Source organism: Tenrec ecaudatus, chromosome 5 (assembly GCF_050624435.1).
Source record: "Tenrec ecaudatus isolate mTenEca1 chromosome 5, mTenEca1.hap1, whole genome shotgun sequence".
Classification (NCBI taxonomy): Eukaryota; Metazoa; Chordata; class Mammalia; order Afrosoricida; family Tenrecidae; genus Tenrec; species Tenrec ecaudatus.
In genome coordinates this window covers 26,430,676-26,447,619 of record NC_134534.1, presented here as the reverse complement: position 1 = coordinate 26,447,619, position 16,944 = coordinate 26,430,676, and the positions used below count along the sequence as shown (strand labels likewise).

At 36.5% G+C, this 16,944-nt stretch overlaps 1 protein-coding gene across 3 annotated transcripts in view; it reads right to left on the bottom strand.

The window, feature by feature from the left end:
• The window catches only part of CSMD3 (CUB and Sushi multiple domains 3), a 1,306,760-nt gene that overhangs the window by 388,184 nt on the left and 901,632 nt on the right, over positions 1-16,944 (bottom strand). For all 3 annotated transcript variants that reach the window (XM_075550585.1, XM_075550586.1, XM_075550587.1), the window contains one exon: positions 1,225-1,394. In XM_075550585.1, coding sequence (XP_075406700.1) covers positions 1,225-1,394 — 170 coding nt within the window. The remainder of the gene's footprint in view (positions 1-1,224; positions 1,395-16,944) is intronic.

The window sequence follows — 16,944 nt, the reverse complement described above, 5'->3', positions numbered from 1 at the left end:
CAAATCAATATTAAAATTTAAACAGTTATGAGTAATCTCTCCCAACAGCTATACAAATATTATAATGCATAAAATGAGTTTGTATTAGAGAGTCATCAATTATGAAAATGATGTAATATATAAAAAGGGAAGATAGCAAGTAATTTAAAAATCACAACTTTTCCTTCAGGTAATCCTGTGAAGATGTCATCCTAAGAAACAAGTTGTGCACAGAAAAAAAACCACAACTTAAAAACCAATCACTTCATACTTGTCAAATTACTTATAGTATTAAGATTAATTTCTCATTTTCTCTAAGAATTTCTTGGATATTATAAAATAGACATAATTTATTTTAATTATTTAAATAAGTATTTTAGAAGTGGTTTTATTCTAAAAATAAATGTTGATATTTAGCACAGCAAATTACAAAATACACATAAATATGGGACTGTTTATTTGCCTAATGATTTATTTCTAAAGAACGAGGTCATTTAATTATTTCAATTATATAAGGAATAGTGAATATTCTTACAAATATTCTAGGATATTTATAGAATCTATAGTTATTATTTTGTATCTAGATTTTACATTTAGACTCACCAGAAAATTTAGGAATGCCATAATTTGTTATTTTATCAGAATTTCTATCCAAATTAATAAATATATCCATTCATACTAAGTCCAATTAATGTTTATTTTATGAGCAATCCATAAAGCATCAGTTGTTATGTACTAGGGCATAGTTATCACGAGAAATTTTTCTAAGAAAAAAAGTATTTTTCCAGACAATTCTTCCCTGTGGTATAATTTAAATATTAAATTCACTTGATTTTCAATCTCACATTCAAATAAGTCTTCCTAAGTCAATGAAGATAAGTAAGTTATTTAGTAGAAAAAGAATGAAAACATTCACTATATTTCTTAAGGTAATGACTAATTAAATGTTCATTGTTTTACCAGTGATATTTACTGAATATGTTGTTGGGAATATGAACTTCTTTATTCTGTTGTTCATGAAATATTCAAATATATTTATTATAAAATGAAAATATAACTTTTATTATAAGAAATAATCTTGGGAACAAAGCCTATATTTCAATAAGAATAATAATGTATAAGGTTATAATTTGAAATTATGGATGATAAAATAAATATACATTTAAAATATATGTATATACATTTTAAATGATGAATACTGAATGGCAAAATGATTAAAATAGAAACATGTCAAAATTTACCTACCTTGAGGACATCCCCTTGTGCTAAATGAAATGTCCTAGCTGAAATATTGATCCCCTTTCCGGCCTGAACCTGAATGCTGTAAATGCACTCGTGCTTGTTTTCGTAGTTGAGCGGATAATTGGGAGAGAGCAAGATCCCTTCGTTATTCGTTGCCGAGGCGCCGCATTCCGCTGCAGAGAAAACAGAACGTTGAAGTACAGTTTAATAGAAAGCATTATCGTTTTCAAATAATGAAATGAAATGGAAGTGTTAATGCATCTTATTTTACCTAAGAATGTAAGATGACAGTAATGTTGAAAATGCCCGTGTGTTCTAGATGACGTGTTCTCCCACTCAAAAAAGAAAGGGACAGTTGCCCATGGACTAGACACTTGTATAGAAAGGAAAATATCCAAGAATTTCAGTTTGTTTTCTTTATTTTTCACGGATGAAATGATAGCATAGGAAAGGATAAGAGCAAAAACCTTTTTTTAGAAAGTATTTGGATTGCCCTAATACTGTTAAATTTACAGTATAATTCTTTTATTAAAATGTCAGAAAGATCAATTTAGTTTTCAATAATTGTAATTTGGTCTTTTTATTTTTAACTTTTTCAATTTGACTCAATATACAACATTCCCATGATTCAGGATCTTCAATAGAAGTAAGAAACAGGGAACTAATTACTACATTCATTGTGTTTGAAATGAGATATTCTCACTAATTTATATTAGAACAAATTGGAGGTCATTATTTTGTCCAGTTTAAAGAATAGGATGAATGAAAGCATTTGGATATTCAGTATAGTTAACTTCAAGATTGATTTTGCAAAATTTGAGAAAACATCGAGCCATTTTAGAAAAGTTTTGAAAACTTTGCAACAAATTCTTGAGTAATAAAACAAAATTGAATAAATCCTTTTACTTCTAAAATAATCTTTTCATATTTCAGAAATTCAATGAATTGAATTTTCTATATTACATAACAATCTGCTTTTTATTACCATACCCGAGTGGGTAGGAACAGTCATAATTTTCCAAAAGTTTTAACTAAATAGAAAAGAAAGTAACATATTTTAGAAATGTGAATTTCTAAAAATAATGGTTCAGGGGAACAACTTGAGACATTATACAAATTGAAGGATAATTATTTCACCTTTTAAGTACTTAAATATTAAAAAAATAAGACAAAATTAAAAATATATAATAAAGGCAAGGTTAAGAATGTTGTAGTCAGAATACCATTATCATTGTTTAAAATTATAATAAAGATATGTCATACTGACAAAGCACATGAAAACCATCACACAATAGTTTATTCAAGTTACTTTTCAGAAGGAAAAACAAACAAACCCACAAAAAATACAAAGTAAAAATCACTGATAATATTGACGTGCATTATTTTTTTAATGTGACTTCAACATAATCAAACATAAAAGGAGATGTCTTAATGACTTTAGCAATACAAAATTATGGAATCAAAACAAGCTTACACATACTGAAAAGAAACTACTGAAACAATAAACTATAAACAACAACATTTATCTAATGAAGCATAAAATTTGTTTTCATGAAACCAAATTACTATGAGCAATATAGGTAAGAAGTCCACTGCTGTGATACCATGTTTTGGATCTTTCACCTTATAATTGGATTATGCTATATAAGACTAAATGCTCCCATGTCTTCTCTAAATGATGGAAAAACTTTGATTTGTGAGGTGCAACATGATGCCCCTGCAATTCACTGAGTGAAGAAGTATTATCTACATCTGAACGCTGCCTTGACTTTCCCACATTCGCTCGCTGCCCTTCAGTCAATCTGGATTCATAGCCACGATGGGAAACCCAGGGAAGCTTGTGGGGGCATCAAGGAAATGGGTATGGACCAAATAGATGACCCAAAGGGCGCATAGATTTTTAGAAGTTAGATGATTTAAGAGAGGAGTACAGCTTTTAACTATTTTATGGAAACCATGAAGTTCTGAGAATGTGTTCCTGATTGTAAGTTTGATAAACTGAGATTTAGAGGACTCAAGTTCAAAATTAAGGTCATTTATTTTTAAACATAGAATGAAAATAATTCTTATAGTAATGGAAATACCAATCTCTTCTTTAATTTGGTGTTTTGTGTGTGTGCGATTGAGAGAGAATTGATAATATATGCAAATAATATATGAGTGTGTAACCTCCATGGAAGATTTTTATAAAGCTATGTATTTAATTTCTTTTTTTTTTTTTACAAAACAGGCTTATTACTTTCAAAGTTCTTGACATTATACTTAAAACATTTGTCAAATATGCAAGTCCACACTTGGAAACATTTTTCAAGCTCATCTTGTTTGGACGGCTGACAGCATCTCCCTCTTTTTTCTTCATCTCTTCTACATCATCAAATCACTGTGTTTTCATGTCCCTCTACATTCATGGAGTCTCACAGAGTAAGGTCAGATGTCTAAGGTGTGTGGAGCAAGAAAGGCATGGCTTTTCTTGCCCCAAACTGGTGCACTGAGAAGCTGTGTGAGCAGGTGCATAGTCTTGGTTACAAACACAGTCTTCCATCTGCCACAAATCAGGCCTTTTGGTCACACACTGTTACATAATTTTTCAGACCTCTAAATATAAAATTTGATTAACAGTCTGAACTGGTGGAACGAACTCCAAGTGCACCATTCTCCTCAGAGCAAAAAACAAATGAGCATCATCTTGATTGCTGATTTCACTTGTTGAGGTTTGTTTTTTGGCAAGTGAAGATGGCATTTTCCACTGGCTTGATTGGCGTTTGCTTTCAGTCATCAGAGAAGCACTACGTCTCATCACCAGTAATGACCTTGAATTAAATGTCTGGGTCACTTTGGAGCTCTTCTTTCAAAGCACAGCATGTTTCCACTGAATGCTCGTTTTGCTAGTCAGAAAATTTAGATTGACATTTCTAGTTCCCAAATTTTGTGTTAAAATTCGCTGAACTGAGCTCCAAGATAATCCAGATAATTTCCCCATCTCTGCAATGGTCCATCATCTGTCTTAGAGCATGAATGCATGAATTTTGTCAACATTTTCAGACACTCAGGGAGTTGATATACTTCCAGAAACAGGTTTGTCATCAATCAACATTTCAACTTTATGAAATGAGAAAACCACTCGTGCACTTGAGTTTTTCCCCTAATGCTGTCCTTCCTTGTAAGCTGTGTTCAACAACACAACCATTTCTGCAGCATTTTCCCCAGCAGAAAACGTAATTTCACAGCCACACACTGTTCTCTTAAGTCAGCCATCACAAAGAGAAACTGCTTTTATGAAAAAATGCACAATGACCACAGAGAACCTTCCCAGATGGTGCCACTGGATCAACTACCTCAGAGTGGGCTGCTTGATGCTCGCCTAGTGGGAAGAATGTGTGCTATGAAAGCTACACCGGAGGAGATATTTTCCAGAGTGTTTTTTGGAGGCGGATATCCCTGTGTATGTAGACTTTTTAGTCCAATGTCTGATGCCCAGCAAGAACTCAATAAATTAATCATTTGAGTAGGAATGCTAATGACAACTGTGTTAGTCCCAGAAGAAAAACAAATTCATAGACACGCATATGTGTATAAGAAAGAGCTTTATATACAAGATCAGTTGAATATTGAGAAAACATCCCAGCCCAGTCCAGATCAAGTCCATAAGTGTGATATTAGCCCATATGTCCAATACCAATCTCTAAATCCTCTTCAGACTCATGAAACATATGCAATAATGCAGAATTCAGGAAGATCACAGGCCAGTGGGTAGGCAGTCTTGTGGATCTAGTGGCACAGTAAGCATCTCAGTGCTGGCAGAGGTCTCCACATGGCTTCTCCTGCTCCAGAGGTCTGGCTCCATCATCCTCTGTCTGTGTGTTTTCTCCAGAGGGATATCTCCAAAGAAGTGAGCCAAGAGAGTGTGTCTCCTACCTTCAAGAAGGAAAATACAGGAGTTCCCAGAATCCTCAGGAGAAGGTCACGCCCACACAGAGGTCTCATTGGCTAGAGCCTGATTGACAGGTAGACTCCACCCCTACACTCTTAATCCTCAATCTGACACCTAATTATGTAACCACCACAGTAACATCATGCTATATTGTTACTGTTGGATGCCATCCACATGGTTCCTACTCTGAGAGACACCACATACAACCAAAAGAAACATCAGGTGGTCATGTGCCATTCTCATTTTTGCTTGATGTCTGAGTCCATTGTTGCAGCCACCATGTCAATCCATCTGACTGAGGTCTTCATCCTTTTCAATAGGCCTTTAATAAACATGTTTATTAATTAAACATATTTTATAATGAATTTTATAAATAATTTAAAATAATTATTTAATAAACCTATGTTTTCCCCAGGGACTGGCTTTTCTTGATAATGTTCTAAATATACTTGAGACAAATCTTGCCATCTTTGCCTCTAAGGAGTATTCTGCCTGTAGTTATTTCAAGATAGATTTGTAGCTGTGGTTCTGGCAGGTCATAGCACTTTCAATATTCTCGTCAACATCATGACTCAAATGTTATCAATTTTCCTTTTTCATTATCCATCTTTCAAATCCATGTGAGACAAGTGAAAATACCAGGGCTTGGGTCAGTCTCACCTTAGGCCTCAAAGAGACACCTTTGGTTATTAACAGTTTAAAATGTATGGAACACGTTTCTCCTGTGATTTTATTTCTTAACTGCTAATCAATCAGTTTCTTAAGTGCTGCTTCCATGAGTATTGTTTGTGGATGCAAGTAGAATGAAATCCTTGAAAGCTTCCATCTTTTCTTTGTTTATCATAATGCTATCTATCGGTCCAATTGTGAAGATGTCTGCCCTCTTCACATTGAGTTGTAATCCATACTGAAGGCTAGAGTCTTTGATCTTCATAAGCAATGCCTTCAAATAGTCTCAATTTCAACAAATAAGGCTATAACACCTGAAGATTTCAAATTGTTAATAAGCCTTCCTCTGATCCTGATGTCTTGTCTCCTTCACACAATCCAGCTTCTCACAGCATTCGCTCAGCACACACACTAAGTACGGCAAAGAAAACAACCCAAACACACACCCTGAAATATAGTTTTCCTGATTTTAAACCCTTGTTCTGTTGGGAGAACTACATCTTGGTCGGTGTACAAAATCCTCATGAGCACACTGAAATAGCCTGCCATTCGCATTCTGTGTAATGTTAATCATATTTTCTGCTGATCTTCACAGTCATAAAATACTCAAGAAAAAACAAGTGACATCTTTTGGGTATTCTATGTTTTCAGCAGAGGTACATCTGATGTAAAAAAAAAATGACATGATCTCTCTTCTGATTCCAGTTTAAATTTCTGTTTTTTCTCTCTAGGCACACTGCTATTATTGTATTTTTTTTAGTTATCTTCAGCAAAACTTTAGTGTCATGAAATATTACAGATATTTTTAGATAATTTCCACCCTTTATTGGGCCACTTTAAAAAAATAAGAACAAATATAGATGTCTTCTAGACACATGGCCAGGTATCAGTCTTCATATTTCTTAGCATAACCAGTGAGGGTTTCCATTGATGCCTCAGTTGACTGAAACACTGCAATTGATATTCTATGAGTTCCCAGAGTCTTGGTTTTGGCGAGGACCTTCTGTAGCTTAGGCTTCTCCCTCCATTACCATTGGTTCCTGATGATACATTTCATCCTGAAATGATTACATTGTTGGTACCCTGGCTCTGTGCGCTTACTCCTTCCACCTTCTTTTGATGCACCCAGCAGCATTCTAGAATTTATTTGTAGAATTTTCACGATGGCAACTCAAGGCTTGATTTTTTTTTCCCTCCAGTATTTTGAGCTTGAGATACATCAAATGTGCTCTTCTCTTTGGTTTTCTAAGTCTAGGTTTCACATACTTTATTGCAATGCTTCATTTTCTCCTCTTGGAGCTGCTTTAAGAAATTCTTTGTTCGGCCCTTTTACTTCATCGTTTCTTCTATTTGCTTCAATCCAGATATTTATATTATCCCATTGTGAAGAAATCTATCCAGGTGTAGAGAGACCCATTATAAAAAGCAAAAGGATTCTTAGAAACTGGTATGGACAAGAAAATCCAATGCTTCTTTCTCTACTCACCAAGTTCTGCAACATAAACTACGGTTTAAAATATACTAATTTCTTGTTAAAGACTAACATAAATGTGATTTAATTTCACTACATAATTTAAAAATATTTACCTTTATATTAAAAATAAGTTGATTTGGTCCTATTTTGCTATTTCAGTTGGTGTAAAACGGTGTACTTGAATAAATCGGAACAAGGTTTACACCAGAATGGGAGAGTTGAGGAGGAAAATCTAGATTAATTTTGTAACCTTTTTCATTAAATGAGAACCAGATACATAATTTACGGAGGCAGGTATATAAATAATGTGTATTCTGTTTCTTGTTCAAAACTTAGTAAGAATGGCAACAAAGCAGTGCCCTAAACCAATCCCACTCTCATCATGTGGATTTGCACTCAGATGGACTTTACATGGGGTTCCCAGGGATATAAAACTTTACAGGGTCAGGTAGCCTCAACTTTCTTCCACACAGAGGATAATGGTTTTGAATAGCCTAACTGTGCTTAGCAATCCAATTCTTATCTAACTGTATGACAGAACATTTAACCAAGCATGGCCTTTTGGATCAAGTGCCCTTTTCAATGGCATAGGTTTCCCCTTCCTGAAGCCGTTCCCATATTTATTCCTACAGCCTTGCAAGGTAATACTTATCTTCTCCATTGTTATAGATGAAAACACCAAAGTGAGCTCCTTGGAGGGGTCAACATTAAATAGGTTTTCTGCATGAGAGTTAAGATTTATAGTCTTGTCTGTCATTGCTCATGTTCAAAGACTAAATAAGCAATTGCTTTTTCAGACCAAATACACTTTCAGTGTGAAAGGATAAACCATTATGAATTTCTCTAACGTATGTATATGTATGAACTGTGAAAAGAATTGTATAAGCCCCAATAAATTGTTAAAATAAAAAAAACAAACAAACAAACAAAAAAAAGAAGTGTAAGAGCATAGTGCCCAAGGAAAGGCAGTATGGATGTCATTCCTTCCTTGGCCTTGCACTGTTACTCATATTACTCAGAAGGCTTTCTGTCAAAAACATTAACAGAATCTTCACATGTAAGCTAGAGTTTTTCCTATGAGCCAGAACACATCCTTCCCAAATATAACATAAATCGATATTCTATTATACATAATTATCAATGTTCAAGATGATTGTCTTCTATCAAATATAAGATACTGAAACATAGAAATTAAAAATATCTTCAAAATAATATACATGAAAAAATACTAATTATGTTTTTCACTATGAGCCTCAATAATGTATTTTACAACTAATATTTTGCCCCAATAGCAGTCTCCATGATTTGACTGATTATTAAGTATTTTCCATTAGAAATCATCTTATTTTGATTTTATCTATGCATTTAAAGCACACTCCATAGTGATTTCCAGTAGACAATGGAGTACTGAAGAAAGATTGACAAGTTTTCTTACTATTTTAGCTACAGTCGTCTTGCTTGCTTAGTGGATTTTGATAGGGTGGAAATGGAAACCAAATGTGTATATTTTGACCATAAGCCAAAATAATGAACATGCTTTTATCTAAGTTCTGTGATATGTCAACATTATCTTTTCTGAAGGCAAATCTCATTTTGGCACATTCTGCTTTAAATATATGTAATATTTAATTTTTTTGTAAATTACCCGGGCCAGGATTCTCAGTGATTTGGTACTGAAGGTCTAGTGATCCTCTAGGATGTAACCCAACATAACGTGATCGGCTCATGATGAGATATGTTATTAGTAGCCTATCAGTTCGTAAAAGATTGGGGTAGAATATAACACCCTTACTCTGGTCATGGGCCCTGATGCAGTCAACTATAGATATGTTCTGTGAGGATGCGACCTTCTCTCAATAGAATCAGACACTGTAGAAAAGCTTATTTGCTGGTGGGGTAGTGCATTACATGTTGGGCAGCTAACCAGAGGTCTGCGGTTTGAAATCACAAGGCACTCCACAGGAGAAAGAGGTGGCTTTCTGCTCCTCTAAACAGTGACGGCCGTGGAAACTCAAGCAGCAGTTTTATCTTGGCCTGTAGGTTTGGTAGGAGTAAGAATCTCCTCCAGGGCGGGGAGTTTGGTTCTGGTTTGACAGCAGCCAGGAGCCGGACAGGTTTCCGTCGGAGTCGTTTGCTGCATCCTCTTTGCTGTTCCAGGCTGCGGTCCCCCGCCCAGTCCGGAACTGAGTAGCCTCTGCGGCTACGAAAACCAGAGAGTGTCTGGTGTAACATCGGACCCATGGACGTAACACCGCCCCAGATGTGAACTTCTCGCTTGTATAATTATATTGTGTCATGCTCTGTCTTCCTTTTCAATAATCAGTTTTGACATATAATTTACATAAATTATAATTTAATGGTTATATAATATTAAAAACTGTGTGCAGTAATTATCACAATCAATTTTAGAACATATTTATTATACTTTTTATTAGCTCCCTTTTACCTCCAATTTCCCCACCACAGTCCTAAGAAACTATTAATGCAGTTACTGTCTCTGCAGATTTATCTATCCTGGATTGCATACGCAGAAAAGCATACAAAACAAAAATCCTAACAATAACAAACTAAAACAACAACAACAAACCTCAATATTAAAGAAAGTAGAACTTATTAAAAACTAGAATAAATTTAAAATAGATCAAAAAGGAGAACAAACGATAAGTGTTAAATTTTAACCCAATGGCATCTACACTAGTACCCTTTCTAAGGCACTCTGAAAGTGCCTTAAGTATCCTGCAAATGGATTTTGAGTTTCCATTGACACCCATACCCTACTGCAAATTGGCTGATGGGATTGAAGGTAAACAAGCTGAGAAGCAACAAAGTCCAAATGGAAGAAGCACACCAGCCTGTGTGATCATGAGGTGACGATGGGATCAGGTACCAGGCCATCAAAGACCCAGAACAAAAAATCATAGTGATGTGATTGAGGGGAAAGTGGAGTGAAGATGCAAGGCCCATCTGTAGACAATTGGACATCTCCTCACAGAAGGTTCACAAGGAAGAGATGAGCCAGGGTATAGTATAGCACCTACAAAACATAGAAATTTCTTCTAGTTTTTTAATGCTTCTTTCCCTGACTATCATGACTCTAATTCTACTTCACAAATCTGGCTAGATCAGAGCCTGTACACTGTTAGAGATAAGAGCTCACAACATAGGGAATCCAGGATGGATAGACCCCCCACCCCCAGGACCAATAATAAGAGTAGTGATAGCAGGAGTATAGGGAGAATGTGGCAGGAGAAAGGGGGAACTGATCACAATGATCAACATAGACCTCCTCCCTCCCCCAAAGAGGGACGAACAATAGAAAAGTGGATGGATGAAGGAAAACAGCAGACAATGTAATATATGAAAATAATAATAATTTATCATTCATCAAGGGTTCATGAGGGAGGGAAGGTGAAGGAGGGATGAGGGAAAAAATAAGGAGCTGATACCAAGGCTCAAGTAGAAAGAAAATTTTGAAAATGATTATGCCAACATATGTGCAAATGTGCTTGATACAATGAATGTATGTATGGATTGTGATAAGAGCTGTAAGAGTCCTCAATAAAATTATTTTAGAAAAACAATCCTTGGATCACACAAACCCATTTTATATCTATCTATCTATCTATCTATCTATCTATCTATCTATCTATCTATCTATCTATCTATCTATCTATCATCTCTGGTTTTCTTCCTTATAGAGCCCAGCCTAAGACACTCATCATCAGCAAGTGAAACTTCATGGAATGCCACACAAGGCCATGTAGAATAGAACTTCAGACCTCCTTTCCAGCTGTAACCCACCTTTCCTTTTGTTGGACATTACAGTTCAGCCATTTGGAACTGCCTGCCTTTGCTGTTGTTTTCCACTCTAAACCTCTGCATATGCTATTAATACATAAGCACTGCCTTTATCCAAAGTATACAAATTTAGAAGGAAATAGTTGGACACACAATTATAGTGTTATGATTCTTTTGAAAGAAGCCCTGATGGGATAACGGACTGTGGTTCAAACTTACTAATCGCTCTGTTAGAGAAAGATGAGGATGTCTATTCCCATTAGGATTTAAAGTCTCAGAGACTCACAGGGGCAGTGCTACCCTGTCCTATAAGGTCACTATGAGCAAGAATCAACTCAGTGACATAAGTTTGTGTCGCTCTTGTTCAATTCTTACCATTATCAGGTAGCATAGATGGTGTGTTAGTCTGGGTAGACTAGAGAAACAAATCCGTAGAAAATCATGTGTACAAGAGAGAGTTTTATATAAAGAGTAATTGTACATTAAGAAATCATCCCAACCCAATCCAGTCCAAGCCCATAAGTCCAATATTAGCCCATATATTTGATACCAATCAATTAAGTCCTTTTCAGACTCACGAAACACATGCGTTGACGCTGAATGCAGGACAACACAGGTCAGTGGGTAGAAAGTTTTTGGATCCAGTGGTGTTGTAAGCATCTCAGTGCTGGCAGCGGTCTCTATGTGGCTTTGCTGGTTTCAGAGGTCTGGTCGCATCAGGTTAGGACTGTGTGGCTTCTTCAGCTCAGGGCACTAGCAGAGTTCCATGTGTCTTGTCATCTGCAATGTCTCCCAGGGAATCAGCCTTGTCAGTGCAATGTCTCCCAGAGAGTCAGCCTTGTGAGTAGAGTGTCTCAAAGGGAGTGAGGAGAGAGTCTCTCCCACCTCCAATGAAGGAAAAGAACAAAAAGATTTCCTAGAATTCTCAGGAGAAAGCCATGCAAACAAAGAGGCCTCCTTGGTTATGATCTGATTGAGGGCCTAGACTCCACCCCTTCACTCTTAATCCTCTCAAGTCCCAAATTGAACACCAGATGATGTAACTACCATAGATGGTTATTGAATACATCTTAAAATGTCACATCAGAGAATTTAGTATAATTCTCCCAAGTAGTATTCACGAATGAATATTTACATATCCCCCAAAAGATAGACTGTAACGACCATGTTTTCCATATAAGATTTTACTGTATATGACATAAACAACACAGTATGTTTCAACAAAGCATGTCTAAAATTGATAGATATATTTTTAAAACCTGTTAAATGGTGATAAGAAAATTGTAAGAAATATTTAAATTATCTTAGAAGAGAAACCAACAACAGCTAATCCTAGTAAGATAAATTCACATAAAAGAAGAACAATAACTATTTTAGCAAAAATAATTTTTCTTAGAAATCCAAGTGGTAGTAAAAATCGAGTATTGTAAAAATCGAGTATTGTAAAAATAGAGTCAACACCTCAAAGCTGTAGTGGCACGTATGTAAAATAGGCAACTATCATTGAACAAGTCCATGACTCAGAGGATCAGGGAAGTGGAATAGGGTCAATCAAGGGCTGTAAGAGCAGCATACATATGATGTTCCACATGTATGTGAATGAGCTATTATAATAAAAGAGAACTATAAAGCCATAATAATAGACATTATTGGTACAGTTGCTTAATAGGACGCCTTGACAAAGAATGCCTACTAAAATAAGTGATGTTACGAAAGGCATTTTTCATTTGAAAGACACTAAACCATTGTTACGTACTGGGCATGGAATGGGTAGTGTTAATATCTTCAATCTAGTAGAAAAGTCAGGTGCGCACTCTATGATTATATGTAGGGTATACTAGTGTACGCATTCTTGAAAGCCTTTTTCTGGGTGGTCAAAGAGGCTTGATTGAAAAAGTGAAATCTGAAAGCGTGTAAAATCAAATGATGAGACTGTGGGACAAACACAAGGGAAATTTCTAGGACACTGAGTTGGCAGATTTAGTATAGCAAGGTCAATATGGTGAACAAATATGACTAACTTTTCCAGGATTGAGAATTCCAGAACACTTAATCGTGCCCTTGTCCAACCTTTACAGAGAACAAGAAGCAGTCGTTTGGAACGCTAACATGAGTGTTGAATAGCGCAGAATCAGGAAAGGTGCGTGCCAGGTTTGTTTTCTTTCGCCATATGTATTCAGTCTGTAGGCTAAGCAAATAACCTGAGAAGCTAAGCAATGGAAAGAAAAACAGGTGTAAGGATTGGAGGAAGTCTTATTGGTCAAGATGATGCGACCTTGTTTAATGGACACCAAGAAGACTGAAGTTCTTACTGAAGAAGATCAAAGATTACAGCCTCCAGTATGGAGCACAATTTAATATAAACAAAGTAAAAAATCATCACAACTGGACCAATGGTGCTATTTTTTTCTGTTCACGTTCCAGTCAACAAACTGTATATTATTCTGTCTTTCTCTTATTAAAAAGCTATGCATATAAAATTTTTTTTCTTTTAAATACTGTGTTAGTCTGGGTTCACTGGAGAAACAAATCCAGTGACACTCATATGTGTGTAAGAGAGAGCTTAATATCAAGAAGTAATTGTATATTAGGAAAACATCCCAGCCCAACCCACCTGAAATCCATAAACCCAATACTAGTCCAAAAGTCTGATACTGGTTCATTAGTCCATCAGTCCCTCTTCACACTCACGAAGCCACATGCACTGATGCAGAACGCAGGAAGGTCACAGGCCGGTGGGTGCAGAGTTGTGTGGCACCAGTGGCAGTGGCTGCATCACAGGCGCTGCCGGTCTCCGCGTGGCCCGTCACAGGAAGGTGAAGACAGTGGGAGAACGTTCCCAGGGATCTTCTCATGAGAAGGCCAGGCCCACCAGGCGTTACCATCAGGCTGTGACCTAATTGACAGACTAGACTCCACACAGATATTCGTATGGTCATGTTGGCACGACTAATCTACCCATCACACATATAGAGAAATCTGTTCGTATTATCATTCCTACACTCTTTGAGTATGAAAGCCAATTGTTGATGAATGTGGCCTTAGTTGGATTGGAATGGAAGAGGTGATAATTGGAGCCTGGTCATTAGAGTTACTGCTATAAGGAGAAAAAGGGAAAAGGTTGAAGCTGTCAAGAATTTATTTGGGCTCACAATCAATGTTCCTTGAGACAGCAGTCAAAATTTCAAATGACAAATCTGCTGCAAAAACAACAGCAACAAGAAAACCAAAACAACAAAAACAGAAAACACCCTTTCTAGTGTCAACGGGCAAAGATTTCTCTTTGAAAGATAAGGTGCACCTGTGATACTTTGAATCGCCCTATGGGCTTATGAAGGATGGATCCTGAATAAGGGAAATCAAGTAAGCATCGGTGTGTTATCATGTGGGCAAAGAATATTTAATTTACCAGAAGTTTACAGAAAAATAAGCAAAGTTAGGGTCTCTGTGAGGTGGCATCAACTTTAAGGCAGTGAGTGAATGGGAATCTGTTGAAAGAAGTGGAGTTCTACTGCTCCATAGACGTGGGGAGGCAAAGAGGAAGCACATCAGGCTTGGTAGAACAGAGGTTCAAAGAAGAGGCAAACCTTCAAAGAGGCAAACCTTCAGCAATGGGCTGAAGCCAGGCAACAACCGTAGGAACGGTGTGAGAGAGGGCAATGCTCTGTCCTTTGTATATAAGGGCGCTGTGAGTTTGAAGGCACTCCAAAGCATTTCACAATAGCAATAAAAAGCCACAAATTATGTTTCCACTCTCTGTGCTAAGGGGTAATCTTTACATTATAGGGTTGAACAATAAGAAACATTATATAATTTATCAGAGGGGTAGGTAAATAGTCTTGGAGAATAAATATTTTCTGTATACTTTCCAGTCAACAAACTGTATATTGTTGTGTGTTTTCATTTATGAAAAAAACCTATGCATACAGAATTATTTTCATTTAAACATACAGATTGAGAAATCGGTTCCTGTTAGCAGTATGACACTCTTTGCTGAGTATGAAAATAAAATGCTGATAAATGTGGTTTGGTTGGTGTGGAGTGGGAGAGATATGTGTACTGGTATCTGGTGATAAGAGTTACTGCTACAGTGAAGAATTCAGTAGAGCAGGGATATCCATTGAATTTCAATTTTTTCTTACTTACTGAAAAACAGGCCAGTCCATGCATCATTAATCTCCATTACCAGGATATGAAAATCTGGTAGCATCTATTGTATGCAACAGTCATATATTTTCAGATAAACAGGTAAAATGCTTTTCAGTAATTTGCCTGGGAAACTTGAAAAACTGTCTATGATCAGTGAAGTTTGCAGTTATTTTTTAAGAATTTGCATTGCCGTTGAATTTATTCTTTTATGCTATTTTGATAGGGTAGAGGTTATTTTTAAAATTGTGTTTTATAAAAGCTCTCAAAATGTACTTGACTTGGATTTCTCACACACACAGAAAAACTAGGAAGTTTTCAGAACTAAACATAAGTGTGCTACCTCAAATATGGTTTGGTACTGCAAAGAAATATATCTTCCAGAGAGTTATTTATTACTGGGGAAAATGTGATTGTGGTCCCAGAAGACGGTGGTGACACTGACACTGTGAAACTGAGTGCAGTGCTGTGTTACCAGGAAAGTCGCCAGTCACCCAAGGGAGAAAGAGCAGGCAGACTACTTCTGCAGAGATTTGTACCACTGAAACCTTCTGAAACAATTTTCCATCCTCACAAAGAGATACCGTGCAGGCGACTTCAACTCCTGGTGACTCAGTGTGTGTCAGAGGGGAAATATAACCCATCTGCCCCAGTCAATGGATGACAGTGGAGAAGCAGATTGACAGTTTTTCTCCTGTGTGAACCCCAGTTGTCACCCATCAGGTCAGCAGTCAAGGTCACCATTTACACCACAAGGGGCCTCCTGTGGGCACAAAGGACTGAGAAACCACTTCTTCAAAGGCTGCTTCAAGTTGGCAACCATTTGACTGGATTTTGAAAGATGAATGAATGCTGATAGGCTCAGAAATGGAAACTTCAGGAAAACAAGGAAATTCTATTTATAAATATTATTAGTTATCCTGATGCTGATAAAGAAAGCGAAGCTATTTGTTGTTAGGTAAGGTTGGTAGGATAAGTTACTCTGCTCATAGGTGTTTTTATACTTTGTACCTTCCACCTGGATTACAGCCCTGCTGCCACAAAATCTGTTCTGTGTTGTGAGTGAGCACCAACAACAAAATGTTACATGTAAGCATAGGTATTATGGGTGTTCCAAACACAGCTCTTGTCCAGAGATTAAATATAAACATGTTTACCTAAAATAGTCTCAGATTAAGCATGCACTTCATAAAATCCTCCACTGGGAAAGAGAAGGAGCCCTGGAGGCACAGTGGGATTGGCTGTGCTGGGGAAGACAGATGACACGGTCTATCTCCATAAAAAATGTGCAACCTTTGAAGCACTGTGCAGGGCTGCTGCGGGTGGTTCTCAAGCGATGGTAGGGGGATGGGGTACTGGGACACAGGAAAAGGAAGGTAGGGAAAGGAGCCAGATGGTTTCTTTTTAGTTCATTTTCCTCCTTGATATCCTTTGACTTTAATGTGAGCCCAGTCTAGAATATACTGGGAGGCGTAGGCATGGAAATATATGACAGCAAATAAATAATTTTTTTTCTTATATATGAGGTTGACCCTGTACTGTTGAGAAGTCCCCAAAATCAGTTACAGCAACAAGTCTTTTAAACAGATCTTGTAAAATATAAAAAAGAAAATTTAAATATAAAATATTTAAAAAGAATTATTCAAATAATGAATATGTAAGAAATAGGTTAATTACATTAAGATGCTATGCCGAAAAACTAAAC